The sequence below is a fragment of the Stigmatopora argus genome, chromosome 8 (assembly GCF_051989625.1).
Source record: "Stigmatopora argus isolate UIUO_Sarg chromosome 8, RoL_Sarg_1.0, whole genome shotgun sequence".
NCBI lineage: Eukaryota > Metazoa > Chordata > Actinopteri > Syngnathiformes > Syngnathidae > Stigmatopora > Stigmatopora argus.
The window spans coordinates 14,580,984-14,607,229 of NC_135394.1; the positions used below are offsets into that span (position 1 = coordinate 14,580,984).

At 37.0% G+C, this 26,246-nt stretch overlaps 2 protein-coding genes across 3 annotated transcripts in view; both read left to right on the forward strand.

Moving 5' to 3' along the window:
- Nucleotides 1-912: 912 nt before the first annotated feature.
- rabggta (Rab geranylgeranyltransferase subunit alpha) lies at nt 913-23,109 on the forward strand. The gene is made up of 17 exons (XM_077607068.1): nt 913-1,014; nt 1,287-1,324; nt 1,442-1,552; nt 3,182-3,306; nt 4,481-4,668; nt 5,318-5,560; nt 6,391-6,474; nt 6,550-6,632; nt 6,709-6,804; nt 9,594-9,699; nt 11,664-11,715; nt 11,805-11,893; nt 14,356-14,444; nt 14,527-14,643; nt 14,776-14,889; nt 16,077-16,164; nt 21,623-23,109. Exons 2-17 carry the CDS (start codon nt 1,322-1,324, stop codon nt 21,769-21,771), a joined length of 1,737 nt encoding a protein of 578 aa, XP_077463194.1. The 5' UTR covers nt 913-1,014; nt 1,287-1,321; the 3' UTR covers nt 21,772-23,109.
- A 1,286-nt stretch (nt 23,110-24,395) lies between these two features.
- LOC144078745 (protein-glutamine gamma-glutamyltransferase K-like) overlaps nt 24,396-26,246 on the forward strand; it is a 32,940-nt gene continuing 31,089 nt past the window's right edge. The window contains exons 1-3 of one of the 2 annotated variants that reach the window (XM_077607066.1): nt 24,396-24,793; nt 24,908-25,036; nt 25,657-25,732. The gene's annotated coding sequence lies outside the window, so the exon portion shown is untranslated. The remainder of the gene's footprint in view (nt 24,794-24,907; nt 25,037-25,656; nt 25,733-26,246) is intronic. The other variant, XM_077607067.1, reaches the window with a different exon arrangement.

Genomic DNA, 26,246 nt, shown 5'->3' on the forward strand with positions numbered 1-26,246 from the left:
TCTAATTTTCTGAAACGCTTTATCCTCATTAGGGTCACGGGGGGTGCTGGAGCCTATCGCAGCTGACTTCGGGGCAAAGGCGGGGGACACCCTGAATTGGTGGCCAGCCAATCACAAGGAGACAAACAACCATTCATGCTCACATTCATACCTAGGAGCAATTTATAGTGTTCAACCAGCTAGCCTAGCATGCATGTTTCTGGAACGTGGGAGGAAACCGCAGTACCCGGAGAAAACCCACGCAGGCCCAGGGAGAACATACAAACTCCACACAGTAAGGTCCAAAACCAGATTTGAGCCCAGGTCCCCAAACTGTGAGGCCGACACACTAACCACTCATCCACCGAACTGCATTAACATGAATATGTATGATATTTATTTAATAAGGGACAGAACATATTAATGAACATATCTATTCATGCTAATGTAATTATGTAAGATTGTAGCTGAGTATATGTATATTATTATTAAATTAATCAAATCAAACTTTAAGTCACAGAGTGTTGTAGAGCCTGCTTTTCTGAAACCAGATTTACAGTCAGCTGCTTCCTTGTTCTTGTAAAGACATGCCTTCCCACAGTCGTAAGCGACCAGTTCGTATTTGCAGTCTATGGTTTCATTTCATAATTTATTGGGAATTCCCCAGTATGTCAATATCAATTAATAAAAATTGAATTGAATTGAATTTTTTTTTTCATCATACGAGTATATGTAATAAGATTTAAACCTTTCACCATGTAGTGGACAAATAACAACAAACAAACAGACAAATAAATAGTCAATACATGTACAATAATATAGGAGCTTAGAGCCTGTAGAAAGGTTAAATTAGGGTTAATAAATGACTGTAATGAATTTTTTTACAATTTGATTATTTTTCTTTAAATAGAGGGCGACAAAACGCAACAAAAAGCTCTTGCTGACGTCATTTGTATGAGACGGAAGTAAGCCAATCCAACGCTGAAAACCTGATGATGACCAACCAAATTTCCTTTTTAAAAATCTCACGATAAGGTAAAAAAAATGTGCACGATCGTCTGGGTTACGTAATACGGCGTCTCGCGTTTTTGTGATCCACTTGAAAAGCGTTTCTAATTTTAAATGAAGCATTTTTTTGTATGAGCTGCCTGCTGTTTACTTGTTACCGAGCTAATTACTTAGCTCACTCAATTCTCCATTTAGTGTAACGTTAACTTTCCTCTGATTTTAATTTTACCTTAATATTCATATGTGAATTGTTGATATTAAGCATGTTTAATCTTAAATTTCTCTGGCAATCCCGACAGATATTGAGGAAAATCTCATCCCTAAATAGTAAACGATGGTAAGTGATGCATCAGTATTGATCATATTTGCATTGCAGGCATGACTTTAAACAATTAACACACGAATGATTTATTTTGGCGTACCTTTTTCCTTGTATTTGAATTATTGATCACAGCACGGCCGAGTCAAAATCAAGTCCACTGCCCAGCAAGAGGAGGAGAAAAAAAAGGAACGAGAGAAAAAACTGAAGATTTACACGGCTGCACGAGATGCCTGTTTTTCCAAGGTGCTTAAAATCATTCAATCAACGATCAGTTTTATTGGTGTAATTATTCAAATACAACATTCCCCCTGGATTAAAAAAAATCATTATATACTAATCTACAGTCAAAAGAAATTTGTTGAAATGCAGTTTCCAGCTTTTACTGAATAGTGTTGCATTGACATACCTTTATAATCAGATGTCACCTCAATCCATTAGAACTGAACAGATATATTTATATAATGTCATTAACATTTTTTAAAAAAGGCTATACAGTGGTACCTCGACCTACGATCAGATCTACCTACGACATGCTCAAGGTACGATGAAAATTTCGATCGAATAATTCGCCCTAGATACGATCAAAATTTCAAGATGCGACCAAGCCAGGTGGCCATGACATGAGAGGCTGTTTATCATTGTAGCGCACTGTCTTTTTTGCCGCATCTCTTTCGTGTATAACAGATATCTACGAGCACTGAACGATTTATTCAGACAGTTTCTCCTACGCATCGACCAGGAAATGCACAACGCACATGCGCGGGCAAAAAGAGGGCTTTCTGGGAAATGAAGTATATTCGTGCACACAACACCAATAGGCAATGGCACCCTTTCTCAGAATAAAACTTCATTACCCACAATCAATACGTGGGTAGGCTGTTATTCCTTCCTTAGCCTGTTAGCTCCCGCGATCGCTCATTCAAGACTACTTCTCGTTAGCAAGTGGTCGTGCGTTATCCTATTGTGAGGACATTTGTGTGCATCATTTTCGGGATATTTTGAAGGGAATACAACAGCAAACAGCCCATCGATAGTGAACTTGAGGGTGGAGGCGTGGCAAACAGCTAATCCGCCCAGAACGAATGTAAAAAAAAAAAAAAAAAAAAAAATGGAATTCAGTTTTGTGTGAAGTTAGATTAAACATATGTTTGAGTGTCTGTATATATTAATCCAAGTTAATTTAAATGTGTTTGTTCGTTTACCAGTGCGTTGTTGCCGTGGTTTTTTCAGAGGGTTGTAACGAATTATTTTGTTTTTAGTTCATTTCAATGGGAAACGTCCGCTCGAGTTACGAAAAGCTCGACATACGATCTCAGTCCCGGAACGGATTAAGATCGTATGTCGAGGTACCACTGTAATCTCATACTTTATTTTTAGTGTAATTTTTAGGTCTTTGTTTCAAGAGTGTGGCATTCACAGTCAAAGCCTTCTTAAAAAAAATAATCTGCTAACTGCTGTGTATTGCAGTGTTTTTTTTTTTTTTTTTTTCAAAATAAGGTGCTCATAGTTTACATTTTTGTCCATATATCAAAAGGAAAACAATACAACAGGCCAAACAAGAGCTTTTATTTCAAAAGGTTTCTTAAATGATTCCCTTGTAAAAACAAATAACTACTTGGTACTGCATTTTAAACACAGTGACTAAATAGAGCAAAACCTTTTCTAAAAATTTTACAATTTTTGCAGCCTTCCTACATTTACAATATATAGGCTTCAATTGCACATAGCATACATTCTTTTACGGAACAATTATGCCATCAAATGACATGGCTGATATAAATCATGCTTTTTCACCTATTGCACGTGGCTTTGGAATGTAAACCAGGTGATTAAAAAGATAGTTTATGGGATACTATCATTTTTTCTTGCCAGAGGAAGGAAGGAATTTGTGATGATGAGGCTCTCAACTTGACCCAGCAGCTGCTGTCGTCCAACCCTGACTTTGCAACACTTTGGAATTACAGAAGAGAAATCCTTATGCACCAGGAAACTGTAAAGTATGCACTCTAATCCTTTTAAATGTCAAATTGTGTACGTGTGTGAGTACCGTAATTTGCTGTTTAATATACCACCCCATTTAATATACCCGGGTATATTAAATAGCAGGGGTATATTAAATGGTGCACAAACGGGAGGCTCAAAAAAACAAAAATCATTTAATATACCCGGGTATATTGAACGGCAAAATACGGTACATTCAAAACTAAGGATAGAAGTGTTTTTTTTTTAAATAAAAAGGGGCGGGGTTCTACTCAACTTTGTGAAAATTAACAAGCCAAAGCCAATTAATTTTGTTTAGCAATTTATCTGTTTATCTTTTCTCTATTTTGACATAAATGACCATATCGACTAACACATGCTAAATATTTAAAGAAAAAAATGTGTGGGACAAAAACTCAACTTATTTTGATTGGTGATTATATAAAAAGTCGTTTATGTTGTCAATAAAATAAATATTTTGATGAAGGGATGTTGCATTCATCTAAAACAGGGGTCGGGAACCTTTTTGACGAAGAGAGCCACAAACAATTCATATTTTCAAATGTTATTCCTTCTGAGCCATACTACGAATTTAAAAGTCAAAATACATACATGTAAACAAGTGCTTTTTTTTGTAATTTCACCACTTTTAAAGTGGAAAAACCTGAATATTTTTTGAAAGATTCTTATGCTGTTGCTAATCAATGAGAGGGTGCATTCCAGAAGAGTCTACTGCTAAAAAATGAAGATTAAAGCAGTACTGAACGTAATATCTCAGTTCTGTCAACAGCGATTTCCATATTTTAGCTCACAGGTTAGCAAAGAGCCAGATGCACCCATTAAAAGAGCCACATGTGGCTCCCGAGCCATAGGTTCCCTACCCCTGATCTAAAAGGACCAGAAATAATTTTTAACATATTTAATTTAAAAAACAGTCCAATAATATCCGCATCAGTTTTTTTTTGCAATGTTAAGGTTAATTAAAATACTTTATTAATAGTAATTATATGGGAGAGTGATGATTTTGTTTCTAAATATATATTTAATTTATTTATATATTAAATGGCAGGGGTATATTAAATGGCGCACAAACGGGAGGCTCAAAAAAGCAAAAATCATTTAATATACACGGGTATATTAAATGGCAAAATACGGTAAGCTCCGCATCGAACAGTTCATGTCCATTTGCAGGGAAGAGAGCGAAGTGCAAAAGATGTACCAGGCCGAGCTGTCTTTTCTGGAGTCCTGCCTGAAAGTCAACCCAAAGTCTTACGGCAGCTGGCACCACCGAAGCTGGGTTTCAGAACGGGCCCCTCAAATAAACTGGGCCCGGGAGTTGAGCCTGTGTGATCGTTGCCTCAGCCTGGATGACCGCAACTGTGAGTGTCGCTATTTAAAAACAAAAAAAATCTGTTATTTTAGATCAAGGATATCAAACTCGGGTTGGTTCGTGGGCTGCATTAACGTCAACTCGATTTCATGTGGGCCGGAACATTATAGATATAATATTTAGATTTATTTTTATTTTTTAATTGGATTATAAGAACTGGATCAATAGCCCTAAATATTCAGTTTTTTATAGATCTAAAACAATGTTTATTTGAGCATTTTTTTCTTAGTAAGGGAAAATGTCTTATTTGTTTTTCATTTCAAATGGAAACTAAATATTCTTTTGAATTATTTTCAATATTAAAGTGGAAAACCGAAAATATTTTTACATATTTATTTTTAGATATTACAAAATGCTTTTTGAACCAAAAACACCAAAAGAAAAAAAATGGATTAAAAAATTGCAATTATTGATTTAAAAAGGGGGAAAATCAGGAAATAGAATGTACATCTATAATCTTCATTGGAATTTGATCCTAAAACAGAAAGTTGGCAATCATGATTTACTTACTCGGGCCGCACAAAATGATGCGGCGGGCCAGATTTGGCCCCCGGGCCACCACTTTGACCCCTGTGTTTTAGATTGTTTTTTTTTCTAACCACAAAATCTTTATTTTTTTATCCTATACGACTGTATAGTTCACTGCTGGGATTACCGGCGCATCGTGGTGAAGAAATCCGCCGTACCCGTGGAAAAGGAGTTGGAGTTCACGGATCGTCTCATTGGCTCCAACTTTTCCAACTACTCCAGCTGGCATTACCGCAGTACGCTGTTGCCGCTACTTCACCCGCAGTCTCCCGAATCCGCTCCCCCGTCGGACTCATCACCATCCTCTCCGCAGAACCACACCCATCGCGTGTGTGGAGAGCAGCTGCTCAAAGGTAAATCAACCTGGAGCAGATTCTACTGTAGTTACACTGACATCCTACAGGGAGCAGTGTTGGCCCAGAATTGAAAGCTACGCATCAGTTTTGCGCTCCGCAATGTTTCTAAGCACTAATATTTCTTCTCAATAATTAAGCACTCTACTTTAGAGTTGACTTATTTATTCCATGTGAGACTAATTGTGCCAACCTTTAAAATTGCCTTAATCATGGAATTTTACAATTTCTCTCGTATAAGCCCCCTCTTTCACAATTTTCACCTCCGTATTCATGGTTTCAATAGGGAGTACAAATGAGTTACTTTGAGGGGAAAATCTTAAGTAGATGTGAGAAAATATGGTAACTGATTGTTTGGATCGTGGTTAAAAAAAAATTGTTTTCTTTTACAGCACAGGTGTCAAAGTGGCGGCCCGGGGGCCAAATCTGGCCCGCCACATCATTTTGTGTGGCCCGGGAAAGTCAATCATGAGTGCCGACTTTCTGTTTTAGGATCAAATTAAAATGAAGAGTAAAGATATATATTACATTTCCTGATTTCCCCCTTTTAAATCAATAATTGTCATTTTTTAATCCACTTTTTCTGTGTTTTTAGTTCAAAAATCATTTTGTAAAATCTAAAAATATGTAAAAAAAAAAGCTAACATAAACATTGTTTTAAATCTATAAAAAACTGAATATTCAGAGCTTTTAATCCAGTTCTTTTAATCCATTTATATAAAAAAAAATATATCTAAATATTATATCTAAAATGGTCCGGCCCACATGAAATCAAGTTGACGTTAAAGCGGCCCGCGAACCAACCCGAGTCTGACACCCCTGTTTTACAGAATATGAACTCGTGCAGAATGCTTTCTTCACCGACCCCAACGATCAGAGTGCTTGGTTCTATTACCGTTGGCTTCTCGGCAGAGGTTTGTGTTGTGTGTGCTGTTGATTTAAAGCTTTGAATGTTGCAAATTTCAACCATCTATCTTTTTGTTTTGAAGCTGAACGTGAAGAAATGATAAGTTGCGTTTTCATCAGCCGGGACGAAGAGACCGTGACTGTCGCCTTTTCCAGACCAGTTAATGTGAGTTAGGTGTTCTTTTTTTTTTCTTTTCGATTTATTCAGTTGTTTGATAAATTGTTCGCATGCATGGATGCAGGCGCAGCCCAGTGGCCTGATGGTGGTGCTTGATGGCCAGCCACAGCAGGTGGATTGGAGGAGTGTCCACCCACAATTTAAACACAGTCCTGTATGGGTATCCTTTTGTGGCAATCAACATTTCAACAATCAGAATCAATTCTTTTTAGAAAAATGCTTCAAATCATTTGTAGATGTACAAAAAACTGTTTTTTGCTTCCTGCAAAATCCCCAACATTTTGGAGATTTTATTTTTTATTTTTTTATGAACCTAAATTAGTCTGAGAGAAGCTACACAAAAACAGGGAGAACTTTACACAGTAATTCACACATGGATTTTCTGACTATAAGTCGTCCTCGATAATAACCACTAAGAGACAACAGCCCTCAATATCTATTTTTTAAAAGATGGAATACAAACTACATTTGACCGTTGTGACATTACAAAAATAGGGGTGTACCAGACCACTCACCCTAAAGTCAGCTGAGATAGGCTTGTGTCGACCCCAATCAGGCGACAGATGCCGCACGAACGGTGAATTCCCGCAGTAGCTTGATTAAACTTCTAACTAGTTGGATTTAAATTAATTCATGGTGTTAAAGTTCCCTCATACCATTTGCTGAAATTGTTCTTTTTCATATTATCACAAAAGAACTTTATGCCGATGGCTTTTTTTCTGTTTTCTTTTTGGAGTTTGACTTGTTAGGAAATGCTGACAGAAACCACAGTGTTTACTGAAAAAGGCAAAAGAACCAAAGACATTTTTTTTTAAAAGTGCAGTTCCATCATGTATTTTCCTGCAGCGCTTCTGCCAGTCATAGGCAGAGAAATAGGTGAGCAATTTTACATTTGTCTGTTTTCTGCCAACCATGCCAAAAGGCTCACATAAATCTCGACTGCTCACTTAGAGTTTGGAGCAATTTCATCAATGTTAGATTGAGTTAGAGTATTTTTCAACTCTTTAAATATGTTTAAAATTGGCCATATAAAGGAAGTAGGAGCAATTGCTTAAAAATATTTAAAATGCCATATGCAATATATCTGCCAACGTCCCTCGACCCCATTTTTGGAGTACCCTAGTCCCATTTCTGCAGTTTTATGATTTCATCAGGGGTGAAAAAAATGATTATAAAATGATTACAAAAAATATATATATTACCCTGTTTTTGCAAACTATTGAAAAAGTACAGCATAATGAAAATAAGTATAGATAGTTAACAAAGTATAATTTGTTGATCATTTATTAGCAAATTCAAATTTCCACAACATTAACATAAATTTTTCAGCTGATCCCTAACCGCACTTGCATGTTGTGCAATATACAAATGTCGGCAACAACATAAATTTCGTCGAATACGAACCAATAAACTTCTATGAGTGTCTGGGCTTCTTATTAGAGGTTTCATCCAAATTGCCATTAATTTTGCGCTAATCCCAAGCAGACATATTGATAAGATTTACCAGTGCTGTGTAGTAGTACTACTTCCTTTAGAGCAGGGGTGTCAGACTCGGGTTGGTTCGCGGGCCGCGTTAACGTCAACTCGGTTTCATGTGGGCCGGTCCATTTTAGATATAATATTTAGATTTTTTTTAAATCAAGGGATTAAAAGAACTGGATTAAAATCCTGGAATATTCAGTTTTTTATAGATATAAAACAATGTTTATTTTAGCTGTTTTTATATATTTTTAGATTTTACAAAATGATTTTTGAACTAAAAACACAGAAAAAAATGATTAAAAAGTACAATTATTGATTTAAAAGGGGGAAAATCAGGAAATGTAATATACATCTATACTCCATTTTAATTTGATCCTAAAACAGAAAGTCGGCACTCATGATTTACTTTCCCGGGCCGCACAAAATGATGCGGCGGGCCAGATTTGGCCCCTGGGCCGCCACTTTCCTGATTCCCCCCCCCCCCCCCCTTTAAATCAATAATTGTAATTTTCTAATCATTTTTTTCTGTGTTTTTAGTTCAAAAATAATTTGTTAAAATCTAAAAAAATATATAAAAAAGCTAAAATAAACATTGTTTTAGATCTATAAAAAACTGAATATTCAGGGATTGTAATCCAGTTCTTTTAATCCATTTATATAAAAAAATCTAAATATTCTATCTAAAATGGTCCGGCCCACATAAAATCGAGTTGACGTTAATGCGGCCCGCGAACCAACCCGAGTTTGACACCCTTGATCTAAATGATAGAAGCACTTTTTGGAACCTTGTTTAAAGTATGGCCCCTTTTCCAGATGATGACAAATGCAGGAAATGAGAATGTCACAAAAAAGGAACACTGTTGGCATTCTGCAGAGTTTCCAATAACGCTGGGGAAAAGTTTAGTGATAAAGTCACTTAGTTGACTTCCCTGAAGTGTTCGCTTGTACTTCTGAACACATCAATTTAAAAGCACAGGCCACGGGCTTGAAAGTTCTTTCAGCAGGGGCCCTGGGGGTCCCGGCACGTCCTCTTGGGCGCGGTTAGTCTTTGAAAAAGGATGCCATCGTCCCCCTTTCCTAGTGTACTTTCCATTTATTCTAAAGAAAAGTGACCTCTTAAACCTGCCAATGAGGAAATAGCGAGTTGCCTCGCCCCGTGTCCCTTTGAGGGGAGATGTGATTGGAATGTTTGATTTATCAACGCTTTGTGAGCACACCATTTTTGGCTTCGGAGAGAGAGAGGAAAAAATAAGTATCCTAATGCTAGCCTGTCCAGTTGTCGCCGTTAACGAGCTGTCTTAGTATGCAGAGTCACAGCGTGGGAGAGCGAAGCTTTTTGCACTTTGCTCCTATCATCAATTGGTTTTGGTTTCAACTTCAGCCTTCTCACTTTTCTTCATCTCAGTGTGTGTGTGTGTGTGTGTGTGTGTGTTCGCCTCTTTGGTAAATTTCCTAACCACGATACAGATATGCAATCTTCCCCCAGGATCAATCAGCGACATTGCTAATGAACACAATCTGACGGTGCACTGGCCCGAAAAACATATTCGCCGAGATTGTGCGCTCTACACAGGTGAAGTGGCGATTTTATTCATCTATCTCTTTGCGGTTAAGTGATTAATATGGACCAGGATTGTCAGCTAATTAGCGGGAGCAAAAGGCTCTTTTGCATACTACTGCCGCATTTGCGAGCAAAAGAGCACAGTAAGGCAAAAAAAAAAGGCCTTCAATGACAGGAACTGTAACCTCTCATTGACTCTTACTGAACAAGAATAAGCACTTTGGTCTTTTCAAATCCTTTTAAAGCCCCCTTCTAATATTTCTATATTTTCCATTACTCATTTTGACACTAAAAGATAGCAATTCAGAGAGTCCCCCTTCTTAATACACCACTGAGATAGAAGCTTCACTATTTCAGGCGATTCATTAGGACTGCTTGGTCACATGGTACAAAAAGATATGCTTTTTTTTCACCAAATATGACTTAGACTTGCCTCGAATAGTGAAATATTTTTTGATATGCTTTAAATATCTTGATAAATGCCTTAAACAAGGGGATTTGGAAATTTGGTGGTGCATTTTTTTTTCACCAAATATGAGTAAGACTTGCCTCGGATAGTGAAATATTTATTTGAAATGCCTTAAATATCTTGATAAATGCCTTAAACTATGGATTTTAAAATTTAGTGGTGCGTGAAAAAGAACCTCTAGCCTCGAATAGTGAAATATTTTTTTGATATGCCTTAAATATCTTGATAAATGCCTTAAACTAGGGGATTTGGAAATTTGGTGGTTGGTTTATTTTTTCACCAAATATGAGTAAGACTTGCCTCGGATAGTTATTTTTTTTTGAAATGCCTTAAATGCCTTAAACTAGGGGATTTGGAAATTTGGTGGTGCATTTTTTTTTCACCAAATATGAGTAAGACTTGGCTCGAATCGTGAAATATTTTTTGATATGCTTTAAATATTTTGATAAATGCCTTAAACTAGGGGATTTGGAAATTTGGTGGTGCATTTTTTTTTTCACCAAATATGAGTAAGACTTGCCTCGGATAGTGAAATATTTTTTGATATGCCTTAAATATTTTGATAAATGCCTTAAACTAGGGGATTTGGAAATTTGGTGGTGCATTTTTTTTCACCAAATATGAGTAAGACTTGCCTCGGATAGTGAAATATTTTTTTGATATGCCTTAAATATATTGATAAATGCCTTAAACTAGGGGATTTGGAAATTTGGTGGTGCATTTTTTCTTCACCAAATATCAGTAAGACTTGCCTCGGATAGTGAAATATTTTTTTGATATGCCTTGAATATATTTGCAAATGCCTTAAACTATGGATTATAAAATTTGGTGGTGTGTGAAAAAGAGCCACTAAATTTTGGAGATTCAATTTTAGTTTATTTATTTCTAAAATTTATTTTTTATCTGATCGTCCCGAAGGAGGAAAGGCAAAAAATGGTATTCATGATTTGTGGGAAGGTCATATTGAAATTTGGTATTTTTATTCATGGGGTATATACATGCATTAATTCTCGGGGTCTAAAATAAATTTAAAAAATAAAAATAAAGCTTGTCTCTGGGCCAGTTAATCAGTTTAGGACTTTTCTAGTTTAATATAGTTATCCAAATGATGGCAGTATGGTATTGCAATTTTTTTGTTTGTCAGGTGGTCGTAGTTCATTTGAACAATGCATACTGCATTGGCATTAAACTTTTAATTAGAATGAAATTAAAAAAAATGTTTTATGTTTTTACACTTAATAGAATTGCTCAAGAATATATTTTTAAATATACATTTTAGATAATAGACATATGGAACATTTTTGATCTTACAAATGGTCACCAATGGACTTATTTTCTGCATTTGTTTACATTTTCCATACGAATATTTAAAGTCATGTTGTTACCGCTGTATTGGTAATTTTGCCTACAGATTAGAATTGTGCAACCATCTTAAATTTAATCTGAGGACCTCTTATTTTGAAAAAATTGCATTGTTAAACAACTTTAAAACAAGTTCTTTCCTTAGGTCGAAGTGAAAGCTGGTGTCGCGAGTCTGCCACTGATCAGGAGCTCTTTAGGTAATAATTCAGTAGATGATAGAAACGTACCTTTTCTATTCAAGGGCAATTTATTTTTTATATATGAATGATTCTGTTGTCTTATTCAGGAGTGAGCTCTCCGTGGAAAAGAGCTCAGTGCTGCAGTCTGAGCTACAATCATGTAACCAGTTGCTAGAACTGGAACCGCTCAATAAGTGTAAGTGCTTTATTCATTCTGTTTCCCTTTTTTTTGCGCATCGCGGAGCTGAAAAGTGTTATTTGCAGCTTGCTATTGTCTCTCTCCCTGCTGCTCTGAAAGATTATCAAGTAATACGTTCGTGGAAGTAGCATTTCCACTAAAGGTGCTTTTTTTCCACCCTTCCACTCTAAAGATAAATGTATTCTGACATGAGAACACGACTGGAAATCCATAGGAAGGGAAATCAAAAGATACTCATTCCAGACTGTTGATGCCAACTTCATGTATATTCTGATTGATGTTTTAGATTGGAAGTGACTGATGGATGATTAAAAGCATTCTTGTCAGTGATTTTGCCCCCCTAGTTGAAGTGCAAGTGTTAATTAAAACTGTTCTTAAGTGTTTGATTCCAAGCTGAAATGGTTTCTTATCAAGCATCGGAGAATTGATGCTTTTATATTCATTTTAAATTTATTCATTCATTTTTTTGTGCTGCTAAATGACAATAGAGCTTTCTGGCTCAAAGGACCATAACGAAATAACTTCTTAACCACACGGAGGTCCGCGCAGCTGTCTGGCAAATTAACTTGTCGACATTTCAGCGCATTGCAGTCCAAGTCCACACTTGGATTTAGATATCCGATAGCTGTTTTTTGTTGTGGCCGCATCTGGCTCAGAACCAGACTGGTCCGTGCTGGCTCCCAAGGAAGACGGCCAGGTCTCACCACTGGTTACCGGCCAACCGTATCTGGCTTTTGGCCTAAAATAAAACTGGCAATGGTTGCGCCATTGTGTTCATGTCTGTGTTGTTGGAAATCAGAACCTTGGCGGAGTTTATAGCACGGATAGCAGCCATTATCAGTTTCACCGACCGAGTGTGCCCAAAAATTTGACACCTGAATATTTCAAAGTTAATATCAGGAAGTTTGGACAAAATGTGGGATTTTAATGCATTTTTTTAATTGGAGGGAACAAAGTCTACACTAAAGGCAGTACATTATTTTTTCACATAATGCACTCTTTAGGTAGACTGTCACAAAAGATATATTTTCGAAGCATCTGCATATTTTTGTTGTTTTTCTCCCATTTTTGTGGCCTTCTGCTTCTAAAGTACCTTTTTAGAGCTTGCAACCTCAACTTTGTCGTCAGCCATAATGTAATGTATTTCTTCCAGAGCAAGGGTGTCAGACTCGTGTTGGTTCGCGGGCCGCTTTAACGTCAACTTGATTTCACGTGGGCCGGACCATTTTAGATATAATATTTAGATTATTTTTTGATAAATGGATTAAAAGAACTGGATTAAAAGGCCTGAATATTCAGTTTTTTATAGATCTAAAACAATGTTTATTTTAGCTTTTTTATATATTTTTTTAGATTTTACAAAATGATTTTTGAAGTAAAAACACAGAAAAAAATGATTAAAAAATGACAATTATTGATTAAAAAGGGGGAAAATCAGGAAATTTAATATTCATCTATACTCTTCATTTTAATTTGATCCCAAAACAGAAAGTCGGCACTCATGATTTACTTTCCCGGGCCACACAAAATAATGCGGCGGGCCAGATTTGGCCTCCGGGCCGCCACTTTGACACCTGTGATTTAGATTATATATGTCAAAAATTTGAACTTTGGATCGTAAGAGCGGCTTCCTAATTTGACGCTGGTAAATTTGCCTAAACTAAACCGTGGAAAATCTGGCATTGTTTGAATGTTATGGTCTACTATAATGATCTCTGGAAAAAAAAAATGAAAAAGGCCTGGGGAAGAGTTATGGTGCTCTGAATTTTATATTCAGAGTAGCCAACTTCTCCAGAATTTTCAGAAAGTAACGCAAACTCTGGAAATCCCAAATATATATTTTTTATAAATGGATTAAAAGAACTGGATTAAAAGCCCTGAATATTCAGTTTTTTATAGATCTAAAACAATGTTTATTTTAGCTTTTTTTATATATATTTTTAGATTTTACAAAATGATTTTTGAACTAAAAACACAGAAAAAATTGATTAAAAAATTACAATTATTGATTTAAAAGGGGGAAAATCAGGAAATTTAATATAAATCTATACTCTTCATTTTAATTTGATCCTAAAACAGAAAGTCGGCACTCATGATTTACTTTCTCGGGCCACACAAAATGATGCGGTGGGCCAGATTTGGCCCCCGGGCCGCCACTTTGACACATGTGCTCCAGAGGTTCAATATGTCAACCACCATTAAGTTAACAACCACAGCAATAGATTATCAAATGAATTGACAACTATTTGGACACTGTATGAATCATTTAAAGATCGCTGGCTGAGCCAAAGAAGGTCTCTTCTGAAGTATTTTTGAGTAAAAATGCTGGAAAGTACTATTTTCTGATTTCTGTAAGGGAAATGAGGCAATGAGCAACACTTCTTCTCTCTGATCTTGGGCACTAACCTCGTTATTTTCGGAGAGTTGGCTGTAATATGTCTTTGTGCCTTTCCCTGCAGGGTGCTTGCTGACCATCATCCTACTGATGAGGGCGCTAGACCCCCTCAGCTACGAGAAGGAGACCCTCGCTCATTTCCAAACGCTTAAAGTGAGCAGCAGCAATTTGGTGTCCATTGCGTTAACTGGAAAAATGTGACTACCCAATAAGCTCATTACCTCCTCTCCCTCAGGAAGTGGACTCGATGCGCTTGGCCTATTACAGCGACCTGTGCAGCAAGTTTATGATCGAAAACACCATTTTGAAAATGGAGTACGCTGAAGTGCGTGTCCTCAGCGCCGTCAACAAGGTTTGCGCACAACATCCTTTCCTTTCCTCTCTATTGAGTTTTGAGTTTGATTTATTTAATAAGGGACAGCACATACCTATTTGCCAGCAGATGCCAAAAGATCCCATTTCTGGCTTTTTCTCTTGATAACAGAACCTGACCACCTTGTGCCATTTGGACCAGCTGCTTCTAATCACTCACATCAATCTGTCCTCTAACCAGCTGCGACGCATTTCCGCACACTTTTCCATGCTACAATGCCTGGAGGTAAGGGCGGAAAAATACAACCTCAGTTTTTATCTGAACGAGGCTGCGCTTGTTCCATTTGCTCGTATAGTGGTACCTCGAGATACGAGCTTAATTCGTTCCAGGACTGAGCTCATATGTTGATTTTCTCGTAACTCAAACGAACGTTTCCCATTGAAATGAACTAAAAACACATTAATTCGTTCCAAACCTCTGAAAAAACACCAAAAACAGGATATTGCATTGGATTTTTTTTTAAATGTGTTCTAATTTGCCATCTATTAACAAAGTAACACATAACTAGTGGTTTAATAGAACTAAAATGTGTTTAATAGTACTAAAATTAGACGGATTTCGCAGAGGGGAGAGATAGAGAGAGAGAGACTTTTTGCACGGCCACATGCTCGTAACATAACATAAACTAATTTAAATGAACTTGGATTACAATGCAGACACACTCAAAAATAAATTTAAATTAACCTTGCACTAAACTTAATTCTAATTTTGTTTTAAAATTCGAAGGGGGAGGGAGAGAAAGACGGACAGGGGGGGGGGGGGGCGGCTTTTTGCATGGCAACACACTTGTAACATAATATTAACAAATTTAAATGAACTTGGATTACGACTCAAAAATAAATTTAATCTAACTTTACACTAAACTTAATTCTAATTTTGTTTTAAATGTTGATACCTTTCTTCTCCCGGGTTGGCTCTATTTGCCCCGCCTCCACCCTGACTTTCAGATGCAACCTATCGAGGGTTGTTTGCGTTTGTATTCCCTTCAAAATATTCTCAAATCGAGACAAATGTTCTCACAATAGGATAACACACGACCACTTGCCAATGAGAAGTAGTATATACGCCATTCGCACTGACTAACGGGAAAAAAAACAGAAAAAATGCAACGCTCCGCCCAGTGCTCGCAGAGACATTAAATAGAGGGAGTTGCGACCAGAGACATTACACGAGGGAGTTGCGGGGAGAGAGACAGTGGCCATGATGTTCTTATGAGCAGCATCTCGCGTCCGCTGTCTACTCGTATATCAAAATTTGTCTCGTATCTCTAGATAAATATTTGCCCGAAATTTTACTCTTATCTCGAATTGCTCTTATGTCGGGCCACTCGTATGTCGAGGTACCACTGTATTTGTTCTCTTCTGTGTTCTTTGCAAAATAACATATTCTACTCAATTTCCTCCTATTTGTAGGTTTTGGAGGCTGATGACAACTGCATAGACAACCTGGAAGGAGTCTATGGCCTGCCCAAACTACAGGAAGTTCTTCTGAAGAATAACAGTATCCTTCAGTCTGCAATATTTTCCCTTTTCATTTTTAATTGTTTGATTTCACTTGAGGGTAGTTGCAGGGCTCCATCCATCCATTCTCTTTGCAGAATTGCCAAAAATGACTGACTATTGGACACTAGGGCTGGGTGATTTTAAAATCCATGTTTTAATCAGCCCTGAAATATTTATTCGACCAAACAAGTTACAAATGCAAAAGGAACAGATGTCCAATCCATTTTATAACAATCGATTGGACATCATCCAGCTATGTAGTTTGGCTTTCAGTTAACAAGAGGCAAAGCTGCCAACTTACATACAACGCAAACTCCGGGACCACAATCAACCTCCCTAAACCCCGAAAATCCACCAAATAATGTCTTCTTTTTTTTTAAGCAACTATTTCGGTACAAATTTACAATTTAACTGCCTCAAAATTCACACCATCGCAATGGCTTCCACCATCTTGATTCAACTGCACTGTAAACCGGAAGAATTCGGTAACAGGAGTGCATTGTGAATGATCCGAATTACAAGTTCTGACCAATGATGTGTTTTGTGCGACTTCAGTGTCGCAATCGATTGCATTGGTTGCTTTTAAAATTTTCATTTTCGTTTTTTTTTTTCATAAGGGAAGTAAGTATTATTAAGGCTGACTAAACCACCAGTCTTTTGTTTTGAAATAAATCCTATCATTTTGTTGTTCTAAAGGAAGTAGGAGTATTACACACCACTGGTAAGTCTTATCAATATGCCTCCTTGGAATAAGCGCAAAATGGATCACAATTTGGATGAAATTTTTAAGAAATCCAGACTTTCGCAGAACTTTATTGCTTCTTATTGGTCTCCAAAAGGACCGACATATGCACTTTGCACAAAATTAATGTGCGACCTCAGCGTGACACATAAAACACATGTAGAAGGACCCAAATACAAAGATAAACTTCTTTGCATTATGCTGTACTTTTTGAATAGTTTGCAAAAACACAATATTTCAATATTATAAAAACATGATAATAACAGTTTGATTTGAATTGTCCTACGTTATTTTTTTTTACATTTTATATCGATTCTGCGCAAATCGCATTCATCCCGGAAAAATAGGACAAGGGTACTCCTGAAATGAGGACGCCGGAGGTAGGGCAACCAAAAAAGTTTAGTTTATGCTCTAGTTGAGGTCTACTGGGACACTAAATAGACATAACAAAAAAAATACAGTTACGGAATAGATTTTAAAATATACTTTGTTTTTCAAACACCCCTAAAATGAAATGGTGTTCACATGCTAATGTGAATGACAGCGAATTGCCTTAACCTTAAAAAAAATACTTATCTAAATTAAATACTTAAACAACTCTGTTTTCATTGCAGATCTTTTAAAACTTTTTAAAAAAATCGAGAAAAACAAGATCAAAATAAAACTTGTCTATCACAGCCCACATATTTTGATAATGAAATATTCATTGACATGTACATGTTTGGCTCATTGCCTTTGGTGTGAAAAGTGTGTTGTGGCGGCTCACAAATTGAGAAGAAGCTGTCATGCAGAAATAATTTGTGTGTGACAGCCATTTTCTAATGTTTTCGCCATCACCCAAAGGACCGGAAAGGACGATAGCAGAGTCAAGCTTGTGGGACTTGTTTATTATTGTTTGGCAGGTGATTGGATTCTGTAAGAGCAGGGGTGTCAGACTCGGGTTGGTTCGCGGGCCGCATTAACGTCAACTGGGTTTCATGTGGGCCGGACCATTTTAGATATAATATTTAGATTTTTTTTAATAAATTGATTAAAAGAACTAGATTAAAAGCCCTGAATATTTAGTTTTTTTATAGATCTAAAACAATGTTTATTTTAGGTTTTTTAAATATATTTTTTGATTTTACAAAATGATTTTTGAACTAAAAACACAGAAAAATTGATTAAAAAATGACGATTATTGATTTAAAAGTGGGAAATCAGGAAATTTAATATACATCTATCCTCCATTTTAATTTGATCCTAAAACAGAAAGTCGGCACTCATGATTTACTTTCCCGGGCCACACAAAATGATGCGGCGGGCCAGATTTGGCCCCCGGGCCGCCACTTTGACACAGGTGCTCTAGATCAAGGGTGTCAGACTCTGGTTGGTTCGCGGGCCGCTTTAACTTCAACTTGATTTCATGTGGGCCGGACCATTTTAGATATAATATTTAGATTTTTTTTAATAAATGGATTAAAAGAACTGGATTAAAAGCCCTGAATATTGATTTTTTTTATAGATCTAAAACAATGTTTATATTAGCTTTTTTTAAATAGATTTTTAGATTTTACAAAATGATTTTTGAACTAAAAACACAGGAAAAAAAATCCAATTATTGATTTAAAAGGGGGAAAATCAGGAAATTTAATATACATCTGTACTCATCATTTTAATTTGATCCTAAAACAGAAAGTTGGCACTCATGATTTACTTTCCCGGGCCACACAAAATGATGCGGTGGGCCAGATTTGGCCCGCGGGCCGCCACTTTAACACATGTGCTCTAGATCAAGGGTGTCAGACTCGGGTTTGTTCGCGGGCCGCTTTAACTTCAACTTGATTTCATGTGGGCCGGACCATTTTAGATATAATATTTAGATTTTTTTTAAATAATTGGATTAAAACAACTGGATTAAAAGCAAACAATGTTTATTTTAGCTTTTTCTTAAATATATTTTTAGATTTTACAAAATGATTTTTGAACTAAAAACACAGAAAAAATCATTAAAAAATGACAATTATTGATTTAAAAGGGGGAAATCAGGAAATTTAATATACATCTATACTCTTCATTTTAATTTGATCCTAAAACAGAAAGTCGGAACTCATGATTTACTTTCCCTGGCCACACAAAATGATGCGGCGGGCCAGGTTTCGCCCCCGGGCCGCCACTTTGAAACAGGAGTATTAGAGTATTTGTTCGTTGTACTTTATTGATCCCAAAGGAAACATTTCTTTACACTGAGGAGGAATGTTAGTCGTAATTACAAGTTTGTCTTGCTGCTTTTAGAATTGACCTCGTTACGCTCTGGCTTGCTAAGAGGAAGAATAGCGTTCCAGACTGCTTCGTTTTTGGCGAGCAATTTGGTCAATGTCGAATTTATATTACAGCTTTAAAAAACAAGTTGGAAAAAGGCAAATTGAGCTTATGTTGCTTATGTGTTATCATTAAGCTCAAGGGAACATCAACAGCATTACAAGTTGAATGTTATATTTAATCTCTGTGCACATTTGGCGGTGACTCAGGAAATGTGTGAATTGGACCCGAGCATGCTTCGTTCATCGCCGCAAAACAAGCGAGAGATCCTGACAGCGCCAAGAGAAGTCAGTTGTGCAAGTGTTTATTTTCTGTTGAGGAAAATACTAGTTTCATAAATAAAAATGGCAGCTTTCGGAGCAAGGAGAGTTATTATTAAGCAGGTTGTATATATTTTTGTGAGAGTTTCTACGTCTGTGACTCAAATGCGCTCGTTCATAGTCATTTAAATTAAAGTAACATGATTTTACACTAATGAAGCACATTTGGGAGGAGGTTGTGCCATTATTTTGGTAGTCTGATTTGATATTTTTCTAATATAAAGTATGATGCGCTTTTGTCCCTCAGGTTTTGTCACATTGCCAAAGAAGAATGGATAGGGAGCCTTATTGTTGTTGTTTTTATCTTGTTATTTTTTGAGGCGCTACACCATGTAACTGGGAAGAGCGTGGCTTCCATGTTTGATCATTTTGATGGTTAACTATGAAAATATGCCAGCACCACTGCTTGCTTGCGTCTTTGTTTGTGTTCTTATTTGCCTTTGACTAGCTGCAATTCAAGTTGGCTATTTCACTGAACAAGATTTCTTGCAAATGCGAAGGTTTTGTCTTCTCTTTGTTTGCTTTGCCTCCGTCATGGCGAGGATTAAAAAAAGAAAACCCGGAGTAAGATAGGTTTCCACCACCCTGCTTTGGGTATAGTCTTGGTTTTTTATTCTTTCAAACAGTAGGGGAAAAAAACTAATGTAACCTGGAAAAAAATACGTCTCAAGTCTCCTGACTGAATTTTTTGGCCTCAGTTGTTTGCCCAAAATTGAAAATGCAAAGACTACACAAGAGTTTCTATTAATCAGACCCAATTAGGGCGCTGTTGTTTAAAAAAAATGGACATGAATTAGTTTTTTATTTAATTGACTTTAATTGGATTCCCAAAATCGAGTAATTAATTGTCCTTCAGAATGAAACATAATTCTACAATCCACCATCTAAAGCAGGGGTGTCAAACTCATTTTTTTTGTCACGGGCCATGTGGTAGTTTCGATTACATCCGGAGGGCCGTTATGTCTTGCAACTAGGCTGCCAAAATTAATCGATTAATAAATTGACAGCTTTCTCGATCATGCTAATCGATAGATCATTTTTGGACATTCAAATTAGTACAAATTTTTGCAATTATTGATTAAAAAAAGAGGAAACAGAGGAAATAATCTACACTCTTCATTTGAATGTCATCATAAAACAGAAAGTTCAGTTTTTTATAGATCTAAAACAATGTTTATTTTAGCTTTTTTATATATATTTTTAGATGTTACAAAATTATTTTTGAACTAAAAACACAGAAAAAATTGATTAAAAAATGACAATTATTGATTTAAAAAGGGGGAAAATCAGGAAATTAAATATAAATCTATACTCTTCATTTGAATTTGATCCTAAAACAGAAAGTCGGCACTCATCATTTACTTTCTCGGGCCACACAAAATGATGCGGTGGGCCAGATTTGGCCCGCGGGCCACCACTTTGACACATGTGATATAAAGAATTTAAAAAATGCAACATGCACGAGAGATAGTATATTATCTTTGGAAATACTTGTAAGGATTGGTTAAAACTCACAGAGGAGCCGTTGTGAAAATTTCACATTTGTTAATCAGTGAACTGTTTTGATATGCTTGTTTTTATTGTGTTTATATCCCGAGAAATCTGCTGGACAGAAAATAATTTTGCGCGATGGACGAAAAGCAAGAACTGAAAGAATCGTGATGAAAACAAGAAACAAATATTTATGCTACCTAATACAAGTAGCACTGCTGTCTACTCTTACCCAGTGCTTTAACTTGTACACAGCCATGAATATAAATCCATACATGTCTTTGAGGCGACCAATCCATACCCAGTGCTTTAACTTGTACACAGCCATGAATATAAATCCATACATGTCTTTGAGGCGACCAATCCATGGCGCGATTATAAACTCCATCTTTCGGAGTGACCTTGAACGAAATAGAATGAGGGAACGTCTAGTTTAACAAATGTTTGCCGCCTCTCTATCGGCGGCGTCTCTATTTGGTGACCATGTTTTGATATAGTGAGCCATTTGGCAGTGTTTGGGCTCAGATAATGAGGCATATTCATCACCACGTCTCAGCCACTCCAAACGACAACCGCCGTCTTCTTTAACCCAACACGCTCAGACATTTTCACGCAAGAGGCTCTGCGGCCACTCGCCTCTTGCCCCAAGTTGCGACACCTCGATCTCCGCGGTAACCCCGTCGCTCAGAGCTCCGACGCCGAGTCCCGGCTCGCCGAGCTCTTGCCTTCCGTGGCGTGTCGATTGCGCTGACGTGCCGGCAGCAGCGGTCGGGGCCCTTCACTCAAGGATTACACCGTCGTTGCTGTCAGCCAGGTTGTGAAGGAGTGAGTGGATGATTTTTATTTTCTTTTTTTTGCCGCCAAATGTGCTGTCAGTTCCACTTGTTGGCTAGAAATTGGATCAAAACAGCCCCGAGTCGTCAGAATGCCTGTGGAGGCGGATATCAAAACACCTTTAATGAAAAGTATCTGTTATTTGTGTGCCTATATGTGTGTGTCGGTACGCATGAGTCATAATCGCTGTGTGTGTCAAAGTGTGTGTAAGAATGAAGGTCTATTAATACCTCTAAATGCATGCCGCAACTAATCGAATCTGCTGATCACTTTTTATAAGCTTAAAAAGCACTTCAATAGACAACAATAAGTATCTAGAATGGCGCTCCGTATTATGTTATGTGGACGGTAAGTGTTGGGATCAATAGCCATTGTTGTTTTATATTTTACACAAAGTGCCACCTGGAAATATTTAGATATCATGTTCAACAAAAAAATGGTGTTTAATATTGTTGTAAGCCACATTTTGTGCATGGACTGTATAAGCAACTTTAGATTTTTCTTCAAACTTGGGTAAAACTGAAGGCTAAACAATATTACGATTAAAATGGATTGATGTATGTTCACAGCTATGTAATATTAATTTTGTTATACAGTGGTACCTCAAGATACGAGCTTGATTGAGCTTAATTCGTTCGGGGACTGAGCTCGTATGTCAATTTACTCGTAACTCAAATGAATGTTTCCCCATAGAAATGAACTAAAAACAAAGTAATTTGTTCCAACCCTCTGAAAAAACACCCAAAACAGGATATTGGATTGGAAAAATTGTTTTATATGTTCTAATTCATCATCTGTTAACAAAGTAACACATAACTAATGGTTAAATATCCTAAAATGTGTTTAATAGTACTATAATTAGACGGATTTCGTGCAGGGGAGAGACGGACGGGGGGGGGGACTTTTTGCACGGCAACGCGCTCGTAACATAACAAACAAATTTAAATGAACTTGGATTACAATGCAGACACTCAAAAATAAATTTAATCTAACCTTGCACTAAACTTAATTCTAATTTTGTTTTAAAATTTTGATACATTTCTTCTTCCGGGTTGGCTCTATTTGCCCCGCCTCCACCCTGACTTTTTGCAACCTATCAAGGGTTGTTTGCTTTTGTATTCCCTTCAAAATATTCCCAAAATGATGCACACCAATGTCCTCACAATAGGATAACGCACAACCACTTGCCAACGAGAAGTAGTATATACTCCTCTCGTATTAGCGAACAAGCTCCGCCATTCGCACTGACTAACGGGGGGAAAAAAACACTGAAAAAAATGCAACGCCCCGCCCAGTGCTCGTAGACACATTACACGAGGGAGATGCGACGAGAAAGACAGTGGCCATGATGTTCTTATGAGCAGCCTCTCGCGTCCACTCTATGCTCGTATATCAAAATTTGTTTCGTATCTCAAGATAAATATTTGCCCGAAATTTCACTTGTATCTCAAATTGCTCGTATGTCGGGGCACTCGCATGTCGAGGTATACCACTGTATTCAACTGCACCGCTAAAAGCACATCATGAATGAAACACATTTTGTGCAGCAAAATTCTAGATGAATTCTACTGCACAATAGTAGACTATAAAAACTAAAACTTGTAACTCCTGCTAATTTCACAACATATTTATGACTCACTACTCTACACTATCCCAAACAGTGATGTTAGCTCAGCTAAACAAATGACTCAAAAGACAGAAAATCAACCCCATTGCAACACGCAAACACACCCATGTAAATAAAAAGGTTGCTATTCAACATTTCTTCTTGTTGCTTGAATAGCAAAAGCTTATAAAAGATGATCAGAATGTCGCGTACGTATCACGTCTTGCATTTCCAACCACCCGGTAAAAAATTTATTGTATATGTCAAGAGAAGTGCCACAAATCTATAAATGTAACATTAAATTGTGTCACTTGCCTTACTCTCATAGCTTCCCGTGTCTTCTGTGTGTGAGACTAAATTACAAAGTTCAGGTATTTTCTAGGGGTGTGTCATCTGACTCAACTTTTGGCTTTTTGCCACTATTTCTTTTTGTTATTTATTTGTCACATGTAATCACAAGCAAGAATTTGCTTTGTAAGACTTCTTAGTCATTTGTTTGATGGAGAAAAAATGGTGATGACTTCATGTGACCATTTAGAAATGTTATTGTATTTTTTGTTCATATTAGAAATAGAAAAGAAGACATAAATATACTACATCCGAGTGTCTATTTATTATATATGAAATACTAAGAAATATAACTCAACTTTTGTTGAACTATAGATATAAAAATATAAAACATTTGCCACGCAAAAACGGTATTTTTTCAATTAGCTGCTTAAAAAGACTAAAAAAATAGTAACATACAATGGTATGGTGAATTATTCATACTAGGCTAATAATGTATTTCAAACTTATTAGTTTGCTGTATTTAAATATCCAGGCTATACACTCATTTAATACCTTTATGTTAAACTTTAAAAACTACATTCTGCTGACTTTCGACCTTCAAATAGTCAGCATGCTAATTTCCTTCTATGTATCGTATTTTTTCCACAAAATATTGACATTAACATCCTGCAAACACCCTTCTTGTTTTCCTCCTGGATTTCAGGTCTCCTCAACAGTTCAAGAGTTTTGACTTGAAAGTACTTTCACAAAAAAGTACATTAAAGCCTTAAAGTTTTAAATGCTGAATTGTATTATTTTGTCTCCCTACTGAGTCAACCTGCTGAAAACCCACTCAACCAGTCAGTGGAGATGACATATTAATCAGTCATCTAGTCATTTCAATCAGATTGTGTGGTTGATGGACCACCTCCTCTCCTCCTCCTCCTCCTCCTCTCCCTCCCTTTATTTGACTCACAAAGGTGTCTACATACGTCCCGATACCTTCTTTTCAAACGCCGTGACACAAAACGACAAGCAAAGACGGCATGTCAAGCTCAAATCCGTAAGTATACTTAATATTACAACCACTTTTAATCACAGTGTCAAGTCAAAAGCTCACATTCAACCTGACATAAGTTGCCAAAGAAAAAACTAAGTGTTCAATTTGTGTGCGCAGTGTTGGGTGTGTGCCTTCGGCGTCGGAGGTGTCTTAAAAAAAAGGCGTGCACATGCAACTCGCCGAAGAAAAACACCACAAAGCCTTCAGGAAAAGACAATTTCTTCTTCCCAGACTCCATTTTGACTTGTGAGTTTCTTTAAGTACATTTTTTGGTTGGTTCAGGGGAGCTGTTGGTTCCAAACTTTTCCCCCAAACAAAGTTTATGCACAATATTTTACTTTAATTGTGGGTTGGATTGTCACATGGAGCTGTCGTATCTGCACAGCAGTGGAAAAGTAACAACTGGCATTTTTTTTTTGCAGCCAGTTAAACAGCCTCTCGATAGCTTTTTAGACCGAGTCAAAGGAATGACTTATGCTATTGGAATTTATTATTTAACAGTTATTCTCACTGGGGAGACAGTTGCCGTTGAACTTATCTACGTTTATGTCTCCGTCGGTAGTGCACTTGTTAAAGAGGAAAACTGATGTTGCGCCTGTCTAAAATAGAATAGTGGTGTTATAATTGCTGTTATTATTCATAGTGAACTTTCTTAAAAGGTAGGCAAACTATTGGGACTGGAATTTCCTCTTAAGACTTGCAAGTTTTAAGAAAAGAACAAAACGAGAGAGGTATTGATTTGGCACTTTTCGTTAAAAGAATAGAATAAAAATAAGATTGATATCTCGCTTTGCTTCAAAAGCAAAGTATTGATTGCAAGCGGTCGTTAAAATGCCAAATAAAAACTTGTTTTTGTCGGTTCTTAGCTGTTTCAGGGCAACCCGGCGGAAGAGTGGTCTGTGCGTCGGCCTCGTGGTTCTGGGGTCCTCGGTTCGAACCCAGGTCAGTCCTCCTGTGTGCATTTTTTTTTACCCGGGCTTGCGTGGGTTTTCTCCGGCTACTCCGGTTTCCTCCCTCATCTCAAGAACATTGGGTAGGCTAGTTGGACACTCTAAATTGCCTCTAGTTACGATTTTAATTTGACAAAAAAAGACAAAAATGCCTTACTTAGTCAATTTTCCATTTTGCTTCTCATCAAAAGGTTCTTGGGGGTGCTGGAGCCTATCCCAGTCAACTGTGGGCACCAGGCGTGCCACAACCTGAAATAGTTGTCAGCCAATCGCAGGGCACAATGAGACAAACATCTGTTCATACTCGCACCAAAATGCAGGTTAGCATACAATTAGCCTAGCATGCATGTTTTTGGCACGTGGGAGGAAACCGGAGTACCCGGAGAAAACTCACACGAGCACAGAACCCACAGGGGATTGAACCCTCGCTCTTAGAACTGTGAGATGGATGTTTCGCCTATGTATTAAATTATGAATAATTGATTAATATTGAAACGTTGGCAAAA